The 19,137-nt window shown below is 40.4% G+C and overlaps 1 protein-coding gene across 1 annotated transcript in view; it reads right to left on the reverse strand.

The window, feature by feature from the left end:
- Positions 1-6,627: 6,627 nt before the first annotated feature.
- The window catches only part of SARC_02916 (hypothetical protein), a 14,007-nt gene continuing 1,497 nt past the window's right edge, over positions 6,628-19,137 (reverse strand). The window contains exons 2-14 of the mRNA XM_014303304.1: positions 18,614-18,724; positions 17,903-17,981; positions 16,941-17,340; positions 16,181-16,349; positions 14,136-14,426; positions 13,203-13,316; positions 12,496-12,736; positions 11,497-11,686; positions 10,433-10,596; positions 10,019-10,202; positions 8,623-8,780; positions 7,561-7,703; positions 6,628-6,789 (exon numbers count right to left, since the gene is read on the reverse strand). Of these exons, the coding sequence (XP_014158779.1) occupies positions 6,666-6,789; positions 7,561-7,703; positions 8,623-8,780; positions 10,019-10,202; positions 10,433-10,596; positions 11,497-11,686; positions 12,496-12,736; positions 13,203-13,316; positions 14,136-14,426; positions 16,181-16,349; positions 16,941-17,340; positions 17,903-17,981; positions 18,614-18,724 (2,368 nt within the window). The 3' untranslated portion in view covers positions 6,628-6,665. The remainder of the gene's footprint in view (positions 6,790-7,560; positions 7,704-8,622; positions 8,781-10,018; positions 10,203-10,432; positions 10,597-11,496; positions 11,687-12,495; positions 12,737-13,202; positions 13,317-14,135; positions 14,427-16,180; positions 16,350-16,940; positions 17,341-17,902; positions 17,982-18,613; positions 18,725-19,137) is intronic.

Genomic DNA, 19,137 nt, shown 5'->3' on the forward strand with positions numbered 1-19,137 from the left:
TTTTTTCACAAAACAAAACAAAAAAAAGTAAACTTGAAAATATATACAAATGTCGCAAACATATTTACATCACTTCCCTCTGGTAAACGACAACGACAGGAAAATATCAAACTAAATACTGAAAAGACCGTCGCGACGTAGGACATGACTTTTGGGACTATTTGTACAATATAGGAGGCTAAGTATGGACTAATAATATTTATTGTCGAACAGATATTTACGCTATCCATAAACATGCGTAGTTATTCTAATACAGTGTCGTTTACCAGGATCCATATATATATATATATTTAAATTATTAAAAAATATCCATAGACCTCTGAAAATAGAACAAATATTGCATGAAAACGAATATGAAAAATTCACACTGTACCAAAATACCGTTTGTGGCTTTGTTTTGGCTTTTTTGCTGGTTACAGTGCCACAGGGTAGACTACCACGAGTCTGCCAGAGTTGTTTTTTCCCCCCCGACTGAGGCCGAAACACATTCGTTACTCTTCTGAAGTTCTGAGACTCGTGAGTCGTGAGTGATAATAAAAAAGCCTGAAGCCTGAAGCCTGAAGCCCTGAAGCACTGAACCCTGAAGTCGAAGGTCAAGGAGTGAAGGTCGAAGGACTGAGAAGTCTGAAGGGCGAGGGCTTACAAAATTCCTCTCTAGAGTGAAATAAAAAAATACAAACATACATATAGCCATTAAATGCAGGAAAAATATGAGACGTCAATCGAGTGGACAACCGATACGGTTATTTCATTGGCCGATAGGTTTTCGGAAAGGTCCAACCACATGTTAGGTACCTTCATTCTTGAACAATTCTCCTTGCTCGTGTTCTAGGCCAAACACACCATATTTTGTTCATAGTATAGTGAGGATGCGCGCACACACACTTACCGTCCTATCCTGACTGTTAGTAGACAAAACTAAAGTCTTTGACTTGAAGTGCTTTGTCTCGGGAATAGATTCCCGTTTAGCACGTTTCTTGTCTCCTTTTTCAGCTATTTGCAACATATACCCATGCTTTGCCGACTCTGGGCACGTACACGCATCACTAACAAGGTGGAAGTTTCAGCTGTTGCACATTAAGGAATTTCAAATACAAGTAAGCTTTCCTTTTTCTAATGCTATTTCAGCAGTTGACATGAAGTTGTGTTTGCTCTTAACAGGATACAGTAAATAAGTCTAGCTTAACTTCTATACTCGATGTACTTGGATCGAATGTTCTGCTGTCTGCGATCCTGTGATTTACACTTATTGTTTTATACCAGACTATGCCATATGTATGGCTCTAATCACATGTCAGAGTTTTACAAGTCAAGTGCCAAATATACTGTCAACATGCAGCAAGGACAAAAGGCAAAAGTCAGCTTGTCAGGCTGGCCTGAAATTGGACTTCATAGTAGTTTTGGGCCACTGTATATCGACATAAACGTTTAAAGAGTTAATTTTATAAAGTGTTTCACGAATAACGTAATGAGGTCTGCCAGTCTGGGAGTGGGATGTTTCACATAAATATGTATGTATTTTGTATTTTGTTTTTTTTACTAAAACCCAAATAAGTATTTGAATTCAAACCTTTAACTTTACTGAGACTCTGAGTCTGTGTAGTTCTAAAACTCTTGTGTGAAGTTTCAAGGCCTATCTAAGTTCTTTCTCTATGAAAACGATACAAACTTGACTATTTAGACCCACACAAGGTACACCTAAAAAAAGGCCGAATATGGAATTCAAGTTGAACGTAAACGTATATTCATTCGATATATAAAAGTATTATCGGAAAAAGATTTGAGGTTAGGTGTCAAGTGTGGTCTGTCAGCTGACTGAGAATGAGACTCCAATTCTCCATCTCTCGCTCCAAAATTGAAAGTAGAGAGTATATGGAGTTCCAACTTTAATGTTATTTTTAGCATACCTTTTATATTTGTTTTTGAAAATAGTTAAAACTTTCATTTAAGACAAATCAACTACCTTTAAAAAAAGTGTTTTGAAAACTGCCCTCAATAAGCTGTCCTATAGTTGAAGATTTTAGGGTTTAGGGTTTATGTTATGGAAAATGCACCTATCATATGTTACAACTTTTTAAATATGTTTTTTAAGGCTAATAAAATTATTGAGCCTAGTCTTAGGGGGTGTCTTAATTATCTGATTTTGAATTTTCATATTCAGGAATTTACATTTTCAATCAATAGTGAGGTAATACTTTTGAATTGTTTTTTTTTTTGAAATATCATGCTACAAAATCGTACATACAAACTTTAAGCCTAAGCTTATAACGTTTTGGGGGTACGGGATAAAAGTTGAATGTAAACGTATATATATTCAAATTATAAAAGTTTTAACGGAAAACAGTTTATATGTCCTTTCTGAACGGAATCGGAATCAGAAATTTCTGACCACGTTTTTTTTTTAGTCACCCTATCTATAGTTTTATTTGTCTATTTTAAATTGTATAAAGACTGTGAAGTGTGAACTGACTGAGCTCACTCAAGTGACTCAGCTACGAATGATGCATTGCTCACTCTCTGAGACTGACTGACTCCGAGTTTCTGCCTCTCACTCTCTCAAGAAGGTCAGAGTGATCAGAGTTCACTGTTCAGACTTCACTGCTTCAGACTCACTAAATATTTACCTCTGCTGGTGGAGTACTGGAGGCATGGGCTCAGTAAATAACCTCATTACGTTAACTAAACGGAAATATATACATAGGTCTAAACAGCTAACAACAGCTAACAAAATACTCAACTTTACATTCGAGGTTTACACTGTTCAATTGAGAAGAAGGCTATGTTTACACCTCTATTTCTTTCAAAATAGAATATTTATATGTAACGTGGGACGTTTTGGCAACAAATATTGATTATATTTAGAACAATCGTATTGACCTATAAATTTTATTTTTATTAAAACCAAAATGTCGGTTGTTAAATGGTACATTTGACAAAAATTCACTATTTTACTGACCATCTCTGCTGTGCCCTGCCGAGAGTCTGGGACCATGCGCAAATAGTCAAATAGAGTAAATACTGAACTATTTACTGACTACTGTGAAGAATCGAAGATTCAGAAGTAGATGACATATTTTTTTTGTGGAATCTGTAACACTTTAAATTCAAATTACAATGTCGTCCTTCTCGTTTCGTTTATATATTTGCTATAACTATTTTATCTACAATAGCCTAATTCAATTTAGAAGGCGATGATTTATCATTTGTTGAATTAGGAATATTAATTTTATTCCAATGCTGATTACTCTCTCTCGAAGCCTCGATTGGTGATTTCAGATTTGAGGTCTCCTGGCTTCTCAGTCCATCTCGTGTCTCGCCACTCGCGCATGTATATGTTGCACTCTCGCGTATAGATAACCGCTATGTGGTGGGTAGATTATACAAGTTTAGTACTTGATTTTTTTTAGTCACGGGATTTGGTTTGGATAGAGCTGTTCAAAATGCCATAAAAATGGGTCGGGGAAAGTTGATGTAAATAAATAGCAAAATGTTTGGTCTGACCATGCTCAAACGGCCAAAATTTTGATTTTTGATTACGAACGTGATAGTCTCACACAAATTTCTATAAAAACTCACATACCGTTTATACACACGCAACACTATTCATACATAGACTATATATATATATACAAACGATGCTGTCCTCACCGGAGCGCTTGAGGACACCACCAGAAACTCTCTGACTCTGAAGAGAAGTTCATAAGTAAAGATGCCTACGAAAATAGTCGGAACTAGATATTTGTACGGTTGGACTGAAGTACGCACGCTTTGGTAAGGATGTAAAGATCTGTGATCGTTTGTGTATATATGAGCACCAATATGAAGTAGAACCTGAAGAAAAGTTTTGCGAAGGTTGGGATGAAAGACTAGGCATATATAAAGCTATAGGTAGAATTTAAAGGTTAGGTATGGTTTAGACTGAGCCGGGTATTAAGTGAGTAAGATGTCGCGCACGCTTTAACAATGACATACTGACATCTGACTTCCAAAGTTATCAACAATCAACTTTGTATATTTTTCTCGTCCTGATATTGCCTGTCAGTCTTCAGAGTTTGGCCTGACATCGGTAAATCAATTTCGAGCTTTTGACTTGCGCGCGGGCAGTGAATATAAAGCCGCATTGGGACCCAAATATGGCCCAGATACCGCAGTACCAGCACTATTGGGTCATTTAGACATTTACAGTACTGTCCCAAAAACAGCAAAAAATCCCAATGTGAGATAAATTTATTTTTTTGGGAGACACACCATAGCCTTTTGAAAATTAAAGAAGGCTATGGACACATATTTTTTTTGTCTGAGTCAAGCGACCTAAGAACATCTGGGTGATCTTGTTCCCCTCGAAATTCATATTAGGCGGTTCCAAGTCGATTTTTGTTCCTGCTATCCCCTGCCTGCTTTTTTTTTGCTGATTTGGCTCTATACTCTACTAAAATTTCACTACTGAATTTGGTATAGGCCCGAAATTAATATTAGGGTTTTGGGATCCAAACCCTATTTTCGTTTTTTTTCTTGGAAAAAACATATCTGGTTTGGTAGGAACTGGCTTGGAGTAAGGTAAATATAGAGTATAGGCGCCTGCCTTCTACTTTTTTTGGGGAAATGTTAGCAGAAACAAAAATCGATTTAGAACCGCCTAAGCACTTTGCCGCCACAAAATGTGTGAATTGACCATTTTTCGAGGTGCTGTGGTCATCCGAAAATGGGCCCTACTACAGTACCGCTACATCACGTCGTCACAGAGTCCCTTCTCTTCAATTATTGATAATCTTGTAGACCTGAATCGGTGAATTCTGAGTCCTGACTCATGAGTCCCTAATCGCCTGGATTTACGAACAACATTTAGGCAAAGCACATGCCATACTTGTCGTGACGACATTTTGAGTCGCGACATCGTGACTGGTGTCGTCAGGTTCATTGGAGGCTGCATCAGTGTGCATCACATATATCTAAACAACATGTCATACATGTCCCCGCGAAAACTTTCCATGGGTGTCTGTACCTCGTTGTTGTATATATATGTGCCAACTACCAACACAGCTGATCACTGATGACATTTGTTCAGTCGTGCAGGCCTGCAGGATTTCCCATGTAAAAATATTAGGCTTTTCGGCTCCTCTATTAGGGTTTTATAACAATTCGGTGGTTGGAAGCCGGTCAGTTGATTCCGGAATAGAACACCTGCAGTGAGTATTATTTACACAAGTCCCAAACGATGGAAGTATTGTGTACAAAAGTGGAGCATGAATGATAGCGTCAGAACTGGGACCTGGCCGAGGACAAACGAGTGTGCTATTCTAAGAAGTCCACGGCTGGGATTATGGTGGACTCAAGACCGATCAGAAAGATATTTTAGGCTTTTTCCTTAGGTCCGAGATTGATGAGGGCTTTATCCGAGTTATGTCTTTGAATATACCCTTCTGAAATTTTTTAGGTTATGGGTTATGCCCAGAATTGAACAAACCAGATATGTACAGAGATGTCAATTTATATTGCATCGGTAGCTGACATTCTAAAAAAAAAGGAATCCGGCTACGTCTCTGCTGCAGAAACTGATCATTTGTTGCGGTGTATTACACCTTTAGATTAATTTTATCAATAGGCTTATGTTCACAGGCCCAAGATATTTCATTGCTGTTAGACGCACCGTTTGTAAATATTAGAGCATTCTGTACCCGGAGATCAGAATGATTGCCACTTTTCGCACATGCGGAATTTTCAGTACACACCCTCAGAAATAGACTTTCAACTGTGGGTCCAAGAATATCAGAGGCTTGATATTTGAATAGATAAATGCATCGCACCGTAGTGCACCAGCAATATTTCACCACCGAGTAGCCGATCGATCGGGTTGGTGTTGTAAGCGGTTTAGAGTCGCCACGTGACCCTATTTTGAACCAATATTTAATAACATGAGTAAAAGTTGCAGCAACCTGTCTCGGATAAAAGATCAGTAATAGAAACTAGCAAACTGATACATTTATGAGTTGTGACAACCCACAGATTTCTTTCCAATACGTGGTTTCTGTTAGAGGTCTCTACAGTGTAACATACTTCGACATAATCGTATATATTTTCACGGTTTGAGCGAAATCAGATTGTTTTGCAGAATGGACTAGTAGTTCTGTCCATGCGAGAAACGAACGTATATCTGCGAAATTCGCCGTTGTAGACTATGAAATTCTCCCGTGTGTATTAGCGAATATATTTTTGCTCGATACGGTTTATTCTGAACCAGTGCCAAGCCGGACGTATGTACTACTCCCGAAGCTCGGGTCCTATTGGGCTCGCCTGTCGCCAAAGGATCACCGTCAGGAGACACCTGAATTATATCGAGGGACGTTTCTCGCAAAGATTATAGCAGGGGTTTTCAGGGTTTAACCATTTCCTTGTTTTGTTCCTTTTTTGCAAGAGGCTATGGTATCATATAAATTGACGAATGTGCGCACCTCTGCACTATATTATCGAGAATTAATACTATCTATTTTGTAGATTACTTTTTAAACGCCGAATAGCATATACTATACTCTCCTCGTCGTAAAGAATGGTTTGTAATTATTGATGAACTCACTATGTCCTTTTAAAATAGAGTGTATTGGCCTGAGGCGATCACTCTTATTATCCTAGTCAGGTAATCAGATATATTTATTATTCGTTAGCACACTTTAACCGTATGCAGGTGTAGCTGGAGAGTATGTGAATCCGTTTTGTTGCCTTGCTCGTGCTTGCAAGTGCGAGAGACTCTCCTTGACGATTTGTATCGTGGTATCGTGAATCCCGGCTGTTGAGCTGTATATTAAAGTAGAGGGGCAGAAACATCAATATCAAACGGAAAAAAATAAAAAATTTAGAGCGAGTTTCTATTAAGAGCATTGAACTTCCAAAAATGACACCACCAGACAGCAGAAACAAATCAGAATTGATTTGAAATTTACCTCCAGCCCTGATCTTAGAGTTGCAGGGTTTGGAGGTTTAGGGGATTAACATGTAGGTTCATCTTGCACACTACGACAACATGAAGTGAAATCCACTGCTGCGGAAGAAAAGCTTAAACTAGGAATAGAGAAAAACATAAACAACATACTGTAAGAATAAAAACAAAGCAATAGCTAGAAAGTATGCAGATAACAACTTAGTTATACATACAATCTTCAATTAACATGTAACGTGTGCATCCAGTCTTCTTCATGTATTTATAAAACATAAACAATATACATTCTGCACTACACTCATGTGTAAAACATAAACAATATACATCCTGCACTACACCCATGTATAAATCATAAACAATATACATTATGCACTACACCCATTTGTGAAGAGTTTACGAGCAGATCTAAGTATCTATGATCGGATTAAAACTTCACGGGAAATAAGCACTGAGTTGAGCAAGCACATAGTATTGCCCTTCGCATGTGTAACAATCACGCACACACACACGCACACGCACATATAACTATTTGGAGCGCATGCCCAGCTCAACCCACATAATCACAAACTCTCAATTCTATGCCAGTATCAGTTCTCGATCCGCCAGGTGCAAACGGTCCTAAATCTTACAAATAGGTGGAGGCTTCGTTGAGCACGGCCTGTTCCTGGGCCGCCTGGTCCACGTGTATATGCACAGTTGCGATTGTTTTGCTGCCCGTGTATTGCCAGCAGTGGAAGTTCGATGTGTTCACTACGCCATCGATCGCTCGCACCTAAACCAAAGGAAGGCAATGGTCACTCAGCAGCGAATCGGAGGAGTAGCTCAAGAATAGGAATAGGAGAGTAGCTCAAGAATAGGAATAGGAATAGGAATATAAATAGACATAGGGAACAGGAACAGGAACAGGAATAGAAGATAACTGGGTGCGCAAGTACTTGTGGGGTAGGTAGACAGTGGTGACCACCCACTGATTCTGTGTGAGACTAGCGTAGACATGAGGGAACAGACAATGGAACACCAAACGAAACGTGAACGGTTTCTGCATGACATTAGCACAACAAGCCCCAGGGACTCATATATATATATATATTAGTTGCCACACCATGTCTCCGCGAGCCCCCCCCCCCCGGCCTCCTGAAAACCCTATAACCCTACCCCGTTTCCCACCTCCTTTGTCGGTTGTATTTCCCATGTGATGCTTACTCGTGCAAACATGCTATACGTAGCCTGTGGTGTTGACTGTCCTGTGCAACAAGCGAGTCAGCAGACACTCTACCAGTCACTCAAGGTCTCCCACGCACTGTGTTGCCGGTATTCCGTATGGTAGGTAGGCAGGCAGATAGGTAGGTACATGCACACCCAAACAGGAACAGGGGGTACGCACCTATTCACGAGACATCAGGAACAGGCATGGACAAGGTGCCACACAACAACGTAAGGGCATCTGCACTGTCCCAATTAACCTCTTTTTTGGTCACCCCTCAAACCTTTTTTTGGGGGGCCACCCTCGTTCCCCCCCCCCCATAAACCCCTAATGTGCATTCATCCTACTACACGCGAGGATATACTGATCCTGCATCATAACGAACCACCAACTTCGGAACAAACCAAACAGTACAGAAGACATGCACACAGCTATCCATCTGAGACATGCACACAGCTATGCAGGTGTGTGCACTCAGTCCACCCACCTTGGCCAAGGTGCGGTTGAGCTTATTCTCGGCACTCTTGGGGGTGCGTTGCAATAGCTGGCGGGTGAGACCACGCACCAACGGCATGGCAGAGAGAATGATCAACACGGCTATGCAGATGGAGCAGATGGGATCAGCGATCCACCAGCCAAAGTTATCTGTGAGAGGCACAGGTACAATGAGAAGGACACAGTGTGCAATGGAGAGAGTGTTGTAGGTACAATGATTAGGAGGCAGTGTGTAATGGAGAGAGTGTTGTAGGTACAATGAGTAGGAGGCAGTGTGCAATGGAGAGAGTGTTGTAGGTACAATGAGTAGGAGGCAGTGTGCAATGGAGAAAGTATTGTAGGTACAATTGATCCGATGCTGAGACCATAAGCCCTCCAAGACCGGCCCAATTGCCCTCAGTTTGAGGTGCAGGGCTAGAGTGTCCTAGATGTCTACAAATAAGAAGAGTGAGTGTCACTGCAGACAAACGGTATACTTTGCATGATTGTGTATGTGGGTACATTTAAATAGGGAGCGTAGCGCACCCACTGGCCACCAGACGAGGCTGTATTCTAGGATTTTAGGGTTTTAGGGGTTTGGTTCCGGACAGGTGCAGTTGATAATAATAAACGGTTTGGCTGTAATGTAGAAGATCTGTAGATGCGTAGTTGTGGTGCTACCACGTGCTATAGGCATAGAAATGTTCGGTACTCCCGCCCATTTATCGAACCCCCAACTGCCGATATAAGCCCGAGTCCAAATCTCATCGTATCACGTAGCTAATTGGCCTAGCATGTACTAAAACCCTAAACCGCAACACCTACGCAAAATGACTTAAAACCCTATACCTCAGAACCCAAAGTCGGGTCAATTTCACTTCGTGGCAAGAACACTCAGCGAAGAGTACCATTGCGCGAGAAGCAACTTGCCACACACACACAAACAGGCATAAAGTCACAGTACTACCACGCACTCACATTCCCATACCAACCCGTCCATCCACTCACACACACACACAAACACACACATACATATATATATATATATATACAAGAAATATACATCTTATTTGAGTCATGACTATACTATATAGATACAATGCACACACAAACACAAACACGCATACAAGAAATATACATCTATTTGAGTCATGACTATACAATATAGATACAGTGCACACACAAACACAAACACGCATATATATATATATATATATATATATATACATATATATATATATATATATATATATATATATATATATATATAATATATATATAGTAGAGTATATAGTAAAATATAAATTAAATTAAATACATACATCATACCACACCCTTCCAAATCGTACAATATTATACCATGCCTTACCATAACAACCCATACCCTTACACTTCATACCACACTATACCTATAAGCAGCGTCGCTATAATCACCCCCACACTTCCCAATGTGTCGGCTAAGACGTGCAGAAAGACACCTCGCATGTTGGCGTCGTGGTCGGAATGGTCCTCTTCTACTATCTCTTCCTCTTCCTCTTGTGCGTGTGCGTGTGCGTGGTTATCGCCACCTCCATGCCCGTGGCCGTGATTAGCCTGACAGTACGGACAGCACAGCAGTGTGAGAAGGCGTGCAAAGAGGATTGTGTGTGCATAAGATGATTATGTATGACAGGATTTGAATATATATGAATATACAGGCACACACACACACACACACACACCCATATATATATATATATATATACATATTGATATACACAGACATGAATAACATATACATATTATTCGTCATCAGCATCCTATTCTCGTCCAAGAATACATACCTCGCATGTCTGTGTCGGTGCCCCATGCGCATGTCCATGAGCATTCTCCGGCACTCCGTGTGCGTGTGCATGTGCGTGTTCCGTAGGCCTGTCGTGTGCATTTCCATGATCTTCGGATTTCTTTTCCTTTGAACTCCCACACCCATGCGAATGGCCATGGTTTCCTGAGATGCAGAAGGTAGGTAGGTAGATACATGACTTAGAAGGGTGGTAGGTAGATATATGACTTAGAAGGGTGGTAGGTAGGTATACGACTTAGAAGGGTGATAGGTAGATATATGACTTAGAAGGGTGGTAGGTAGATATACGACTCAGAAGGGTGGTAGGTAGATATATGACCTCCTTATACGGCCAGGGACACGCGTGGCAGCATGTGTGCTGTGAGAGCTCATCACCACCATGGGCATCAAAAGGTGATGTTACGCTCTTATCTTGTTTGGTTTGTAGGATCGAGAGGAGGGAGCACAGAGATAGGGTTTGTTGGTATTGAATTGAGTGGAATAGATACCATACTACGCGGGATCTTGCACACAGTTCGGTATATTGTCTCTTGATCATACATGTACTTAGAAATGATATACAAATCTATCGGATACGCAGACACAGACACCAGCACAGACACATACACCAACACAGACACAGACGCCAACACAAACACATACACCAACACAGACACAGACACGAAAACAGACACAAACACTGATGCAAACACAGACAAAGACCCACATCAACGGTGTTGTTCGATTGAACGGCACAAATGGAGGACTGCACGCAGTCGAAAGACGTCACGTCATGGCACACAGAAACACGAATGCAAATGCACTCAAAAACAGCACAGGACTCACATACAGCCAGTGAACACGCGCATGTGGCGAAGGAGAAGAGTGCATGGACCAATGTACACACATCAATTCTCATGGATACATGCATGTTCATGTACACACACACGCACACACATATATGATAGATACTCACAGATACTCACAGATACTCACAGATATATATATATATATATATACAAGTATGTATACGTCTACTTTACACACATGTACACACAAACTCACCGCCGCCATGTGAATGCGCATGTCCTAAGGAGAACATGCCCACCAAATTAACTAGCAGACCGGCAAATGATACCCCAAGCAAATTCTCAGTCGTCATCTCAGGTTTCTCAAACATGCGTGCAACGGCCTCCTTAGTGATACTCACAGCAATAAACACAAGGAACAGTCCGTTGATGTAGCCGGAGAGGACCTGTATTGTAGGTATATGTATGTATGCAGGTGAGAGAGAATGACGCTGTTGTATTTATATGTATATGTACATGTACATGTTATATATGTATATTTATGAGATGATCTGTAATATATGTATAGGTATATATGTAGGTGCGAGAGAGATTAAACCTGTGCTATATGCACATGCATATATATTGGTGCAAGAAGCTGTGTAATATGTACATGTATACATGTATGGGATATAACCTTCTTTAATAAATATACATGTTTATGTATATAAATATAAATATAAATATTAACATAAATATAAATATAAATAAACATATATATATATATATATAGAAAAAATTAAGTATCAATTGTTGTCATGAAGCTAATGTGTAGAATAGATCAAATGTGTACAATACCTTCACTTTTGCAATGCTCACAGCCGTGTACCCTAAAACCCACACGTCTTCATGCAAACAACGCATGAATACACACACAAACAATAAACAATAAATGATAGGCAGATGTGGGCGAACGGACCTCTACAACCCTAATCCCTAAAACCCTAAGTGTATGAGAAACCACTGGACCATTAGGCCCAATACACTGACCACCAAATACCTAACCGAAGTAAAAGACTCGGAGACAGCAGGAGACGAGCAGAGGGCATTATATCTGGTCTATACATTTCACATGGTACACTTCAGCAGTACGTTACGAAGCGAAACGAAGAAATCACTCGATGCACGACCCATGCACGAGCACACCTATATGGTATATATCCACACACACACACCCAACACACACATATATATACAAATATATATGATAACGTACCTCAACACGACCGTAGCCGTACGTATACGTAGAATCACTAGACCATCTACCCACCACACTCGCCACCAACCCAATAGCCAACGCCAAATTGTCGAAGAGCATGTGAAATGCATCTGACATCAGGCCCAAACTGTTCGTCCAGAAGCCGTAGCCGAACTCAATGAACATGAAGGCGAAGTTCAGGCACAGGAAGTAGAAGATGCGACGGGACTCAGTGGCGCCCAGAACGATCTTGAGATATCTGTAGTGGTAGGGGATAGTCAGGGGGAAGGTAATGGGTAAGGATGGTACACACAACGTACAAAAGAGACAAAAATACGAATACGAATGCATATAAAGATACACAAAGACGCACACATAGGCACACAGACACATAGACACACAAAGCACAATACAAATACAAACACAAAAACACACAGACATACACAAAGACACACAAAGCACAATACAAATATACACACAGACACACAAAGCACAATACAAATACAAACAGACATACACAAAGACACACAAAGCACAATACAAATATACACATCCACACAAAGCACAATACAAACACAAAAACGAAAACAATAACAAATACACACAGACACACAGATGGCATGCACCGACACACAAGTGTATGTCAGGACATATACATACAAACACACACCGCACAGACACACAAGCGTATATCAGGACATACACACGCACACATCCATACGCACCTTGCAGATACGCTGACAACTACATTGACATAGCCACCAATGCCCAAGGAATCCAGCGATGCGCTTCCGAACTTCGGGTCCACCAGCGGCAGACTCGACGACTGTGGGGCGGATCTGCGAAATACACACGCGATACGTAGTGTGTTAGTGGTTGGAGTGTGTATGTACATGAATGTATGTACATGTATATATGTACATGCATATATTGTCTAATGTTACGTAGTGTGTTATTGGTTGGTGTGTGTATGTACATGAATATATGTACAAGTATATATGTACATGCATATATGGTCTTATGTTACGTAGTGTGTTATTGGTTGGTGTGTGTATGCACATGAGTACATGGTCGTTTGCTATTGATAGTTATGTACTGGAGCGAAGTTTTAATAGACACAATAAATGTTTTGATTGGTCTATCGTACATAACGCTTTTAGACAGAAAACGCTTGGGGCTTTGGTGTGGGGTGCATATGCCCTCGAGTATCGACTTGTTTGTGTCTGTGTGAGACAACCACTAACTTGTACTATAATACCTTACTAACTTGTACTATAACACCACACTAACTTGTACTATACGACCATACTAACTTGTATTATAACACCAGACGTTTTCAGCTCAAAGCTGACTGTGGTGTCTACAAGGAAGCAAACGAACTGCGATACACAAAGCAAGCAGCGTTGGTGGTTCAACTTGTGACACATATCATGTCCACATACCCACACACACACACACCCATATATACATACATACATACATGTACATATATACATACATACATATATATATATATATATATATAGATATATATATATATACATATACACATAAATACTAATAAACATAAATACTTATAAACATATTCAAATATACATATACACATCCTTAGACACACATATATAGCCAGAAGCAAGCCTGCCCCTCGCACCACCTACTTCTTCAGCTCAGCACTGCCCGTAATCGCCCTATCCACCAGACCAATAACATACGTCCCCACAACCATCAGCGTATACCCTACCAACGCTATAAACCCTAGCGACTGAGCATAACCAGACACCATGCACATGCATAGTGCCAGGAACACGCAGATGATGTAGGTAGATGGGGCCCATTGAGACCGAGCACACGTGCTGTTGAGCATGGAGCTCAGGTAGTGTGTGAAGAAGGTCATGCCTCCTGCCATCACACCCATGCGGATGAGCCACCCGTTGCTTGGGTTGGCGTGTCTGTGTGTGTGTGTGGGGTGGGTTAGCGGACGAGAGAAGGGGTCTGTAGTAGGGTCAAGAGAAGAAGGAGTCTGTAGCAGATAGCAGAGATCTGTAGAAGAAATAATAGCAGGGATCTGTAGAAGAAATAATAGCAGGGATCTGGCGTATGTGAATGTATAAATGTATTTAATGTGCGGGTGTAAATGCGTGAATGTATGAATGTGAGTGTGTAAATGTGTGAATGTATGAATGTGTGCGTGTGTAAATGTAAGAATGTGTGTGTGTGTAAATATATGAATCTGAGTGTGTGTAAATGTGTGAATGTGTACGTGTGTAAATGTGTGAATGTACGAATGTGTGTGTGTGTAAATGTATGAATGTGTGAATGTGTGTGTGTGTAAATGTGTGAATGTATGAATGTGTTCGTGTGCAAATGTATGAATGTGTGTGTGTGTAAATGTGTGAATGTGTACGTGTGTAAATGTATGGATGGGTGTGTGTGTAAATGTATGAATGTGTGTGTGTGTAAATGTGTGAATGTGTACGTGTGTAAATGTGTGAATGTGTGTGTGTGTAAAAGTGTGCACGTGTGTAAATGTATGAATGCGTGTGTGTAAATGTATGAATATGGGTGTGTGTAAATGTGTGAATGTGTACGTGTATAAATGTGTGAATGTATGAATGTGTGTTTGTAAATGTATGAATGTGGATGTGTGTAAATGTGTGAATGTGTGCGTGTGTAAATATGTAAATGTGTGAATGTGTGCGTGTGTAAATGTATGAATGTGTGAATGTGCACGTGTGTAAATGTATGAATGTGTGAGTGTAAATGTATGAATATGGGTGTGTGTAAATGTGTGAATGTGTACGTGTATAAATGTGTGCGTGTGTAAATGTATGAATGTGGATGTGTGTAAATGTGTGAATGTGTACGTGTGTGTGTATGGGGAAGGGGGGGGAAGGGGAAGATGAATAGGGGAGGTGAATAGGGGGTAGATGAGACGAGGCCATGAGACAGTAGACTGTGTCGAAAAGTACGTACACGAAGTTAACGGAATGTTTGGGATGTTGTATGTGATGATATCAAGATATTGCGAGAAAGTTATTGACCTTGTACTTCTATCATAATGTATCAGGCGTTGAGACGAAATTTATCTGAGCATGACATACACAACAATAAAGTCCCTGAGAACATTTATACTAGAGCACGCAGCATAGAACGCCTGTCTGCGCTACTAGACGCTCACATGAATATATACATGTATATAACACATGTATATTTAAATATACATGCATATAAATATGTACATAAACACGTATATACGCACGTATTTATGCTTGTATATATACACGTATATATGTATGTATATATCACACGTATATATGCATGTACATATACACGTATATATGCATGTATATTTGTGTGTATATATCACACGTATATATGCATGTATATATATACACCTTTATGTCCCGCGCATATATACATGTTTACGTCTAGATTTATCTGAAATGAAAGCTGTACTTCGGATGATATTGAGAATGTTCGAGAACACAACCCTCCCCCGAAAACAATAAAGACAGTCATACTGAGACACTATACACGATATACATACACACATGCACACACACACATAGATATATACACAAATACAGACATATATATATATACATATATATATATATATAATTAAGAGACGTATATATACATATATATACATAAATTCATATACACATATCCACTTGTGACAATCATTACAACCCTAACTTACCCATCTGCAATGGGCTGTGAGCACATGTACCAGATGGCACACAGTATAGCTGCGCCTATCTGTGACATGGGAATGAGTCGTGTTGCCGAGTCGATGTCGCTGCTGGTTTTTCGCGTCATGCGCTGTGCTATAACTTCAGCCCCAGCGGCCAACAACACCAGAAGAAGCCCTGAATGCGTATGTGTGTGCGTGTGTATGTGTGCGAGTGTGTTAATGTGAATGTGAAGTGTAGTTATTAGACAAGGCAGATGTACCTCTCCTGCCAATCCAACGTGTGTGTGTATGTGAAGGTAGAATGTCCCGGTTGTAACTTCCGCAAATACACATGTTGTGAGTGTTTAGAATGCTTTTGTGTATGAGGTGTGTTCGTGAATGTGATCCAGACGGACTCACGCATTCTCTCTCGACAAGTACATGCTCATGATGGGTTGTGCATGTGTGTAACTATGAAGCATGTGTACATACACTTTAGCGTGTATACGTATACTTTAGCATGTTTGCATACACTTTAGCATGTATACGTATTCTGTCTATCTGCACATTTGCCCATCTCTGACAAGCGCACCAGTCAATATGACGTATACTTGCATATGCCTTTCATCTACATACACGCACGTTTCTATCAAGCGTGTGTGTGGACGATATTTTCTACACACACACACACACAACACCCTAGATCACTGTGTCAATGCAAAACGAAAGCCCATTCGGTTGTGTACAGATGCACAAAGCATTGCAATACGCTCTGTGCTGCTCTTACCAGTAGGGAAATCGTTTGCCGAAACAGACTCGGGTGAGAGCAACACCTTTGCCGCATGCTCATCTAAGATGGCCTCCTCGAGGATATTATCTTCGGTTTCATTGGTCGACAGCGCGGCCGCTGCTCCCTCGCTCGCAATCTCTGCGAATTGATTGGCCGTGGTGGTATCGAAGAACCACACACACAGGACGCCGACGAGTACGAGTACAACGCCGCGCTTGGCCTGCATGGGCACCAGCCGATTGGACCGAGAGAGAACCATGCTCAGCACGGTTATCATGACAACGGTCGTTGACTCGAAGATCAGGAACACGCGGGAGGGGCTCAGCATCGGGATGGACGTTGCTAGGCAACCGATGGACACAGCTGTCACTAGACTGTGCACAGCCACCTTCCCCATCTGCGTACGAGCGAAATAGAAAGGTAAAAATCGGTACTATGGAACCTATGGTTACAAAGGTACAATCAGGCCGGTCTTTGTATGAGAGATATGTGGATGTGAAGGAGGATACTACGGTGGTTAAGACCAATCATTGGAGCTTTTGACCTGTTGCGTCTGCTTATGTGCGCATCAAGGGATTCAAAGGCACACAGAGCAGTCACTAGACCGCCCTACTTCCGAGTCCCTGAACTACGACACTATCATATCTGCGAATGTAACACACCAAAGTCATGACATATATAGTTAAAGTCATGACATATATAGTTAAAGTTATAACATATATAGTTAAAGTCATGACATATATAGTTAAAGTCATGACCTGTAGTTAAAGTTATGACATACATAGTTAAAGTCATGACATATATATTTAAAGTCATGACATACATAGTTAAAGTCATGACATGCACAATTAAAGTCATGACATATATAGTTAAAGTTATGACATATATAGTTACAGTCATGACATATATAGTTAAAGTCATGACATATATAGATATATACACGTAGTTATCCCACATACCAGTTTGCTATTGAGCCGTCCTTTCGCAAAGGGATTGTTCAGTGCACACAGAAGAGCCCCGGCAACGGCAGTAGCCAATCTGCAATTCAGGGTTTTAGGGTTTTAGAGTTTGTTTCAGGGTTTTAGGGTTTAGCAGTTTTAGAGTTTTAGAGTTTAGGGATTGTTTCAGGGTTTTAGTGTTGAGGTTTTTATTCAGGAACGGCACAGACCAGAATTACAAACCTTTAGAAATAACGCTGAATCGTAGCGTTACAAACTCTCCATTACACAGATGACTAGCAATCCATACATGGCCCAACACATCTCCCGTGCAACACACGTCTATCATATACCCAAAAAACCCTAAAAGTAGTACCAGAATGTGTGCGTGTGCAAGAGGGCCGCATAGATGATAGTTATATAAATATACATAAATCCATACACACCTGTATGCAGCACAATTCGATCTATACAAATAACTACGAAATTGATTGCAATAAATATCCTTTGTCATGTCTCCATATATAGACACGAATATACTCCCACAGAACACAAATAACCACACAGTTAAATGATATCTCTATTTGTGTATCGACATCCTTTGTCATATCTCCATATACAGACTTGAATATAAAACACCACATACACACGTACTCCATACACAACAACGAATCCAATTAACTGTTATCTTATCCGTGGCTATATGCACGTGAAACGATACTTGGTACATACGCGCAGAAGGCACTGACACTGTACGAAGCCGATGCCGAGTACGCCGCACAAAACCAAAGGCATTTTGCTGTCGCGAGTGCTGCGGTGAGCTTGACCTTGCTCCCATCCGCACTATAGTTACAGGGGCGTGTTTGTATACGTGAGAGGTAGGGGAAAGCGATGGTTAGATAAGATACTGTAGATAGAGTGACAAGTGTGTTATGGGAGAGGAAATGAAAGACAAAGCACTCTCAACAGATCTTACCTATATATATACATATATATATATATATGTGTGAGTGTGTGTGTACATATATATACATTTAATATATAAGTATTAGTTTATATATATATTACATATATCAAAGGAACGTGTCTAGAGAGATATTGGATAGAATATACATACATACATACATACATACATACATCCATACGTATACATATACACACAAACACACACACACACGCACACACAAACACACACACATATATATATATATATATATATATATAAGCCCCAACAACTTACACACATACAACACGCA

The sequence above is a fragment of the Sphaeroforma arctica genome (genome assembly GCF_001186125.1).
Source record: "Sphaeroforma arctica JP610 unplaced genomic scaffold supercont1.138, whole genome shotgun sequence".
In the NCBI taxonomy this organism is placed as follows: domain Eukaryota; class Ichthyosporea; order Ichthyophonida; genus Sphaeroforma; species Sphaeroforma arctica.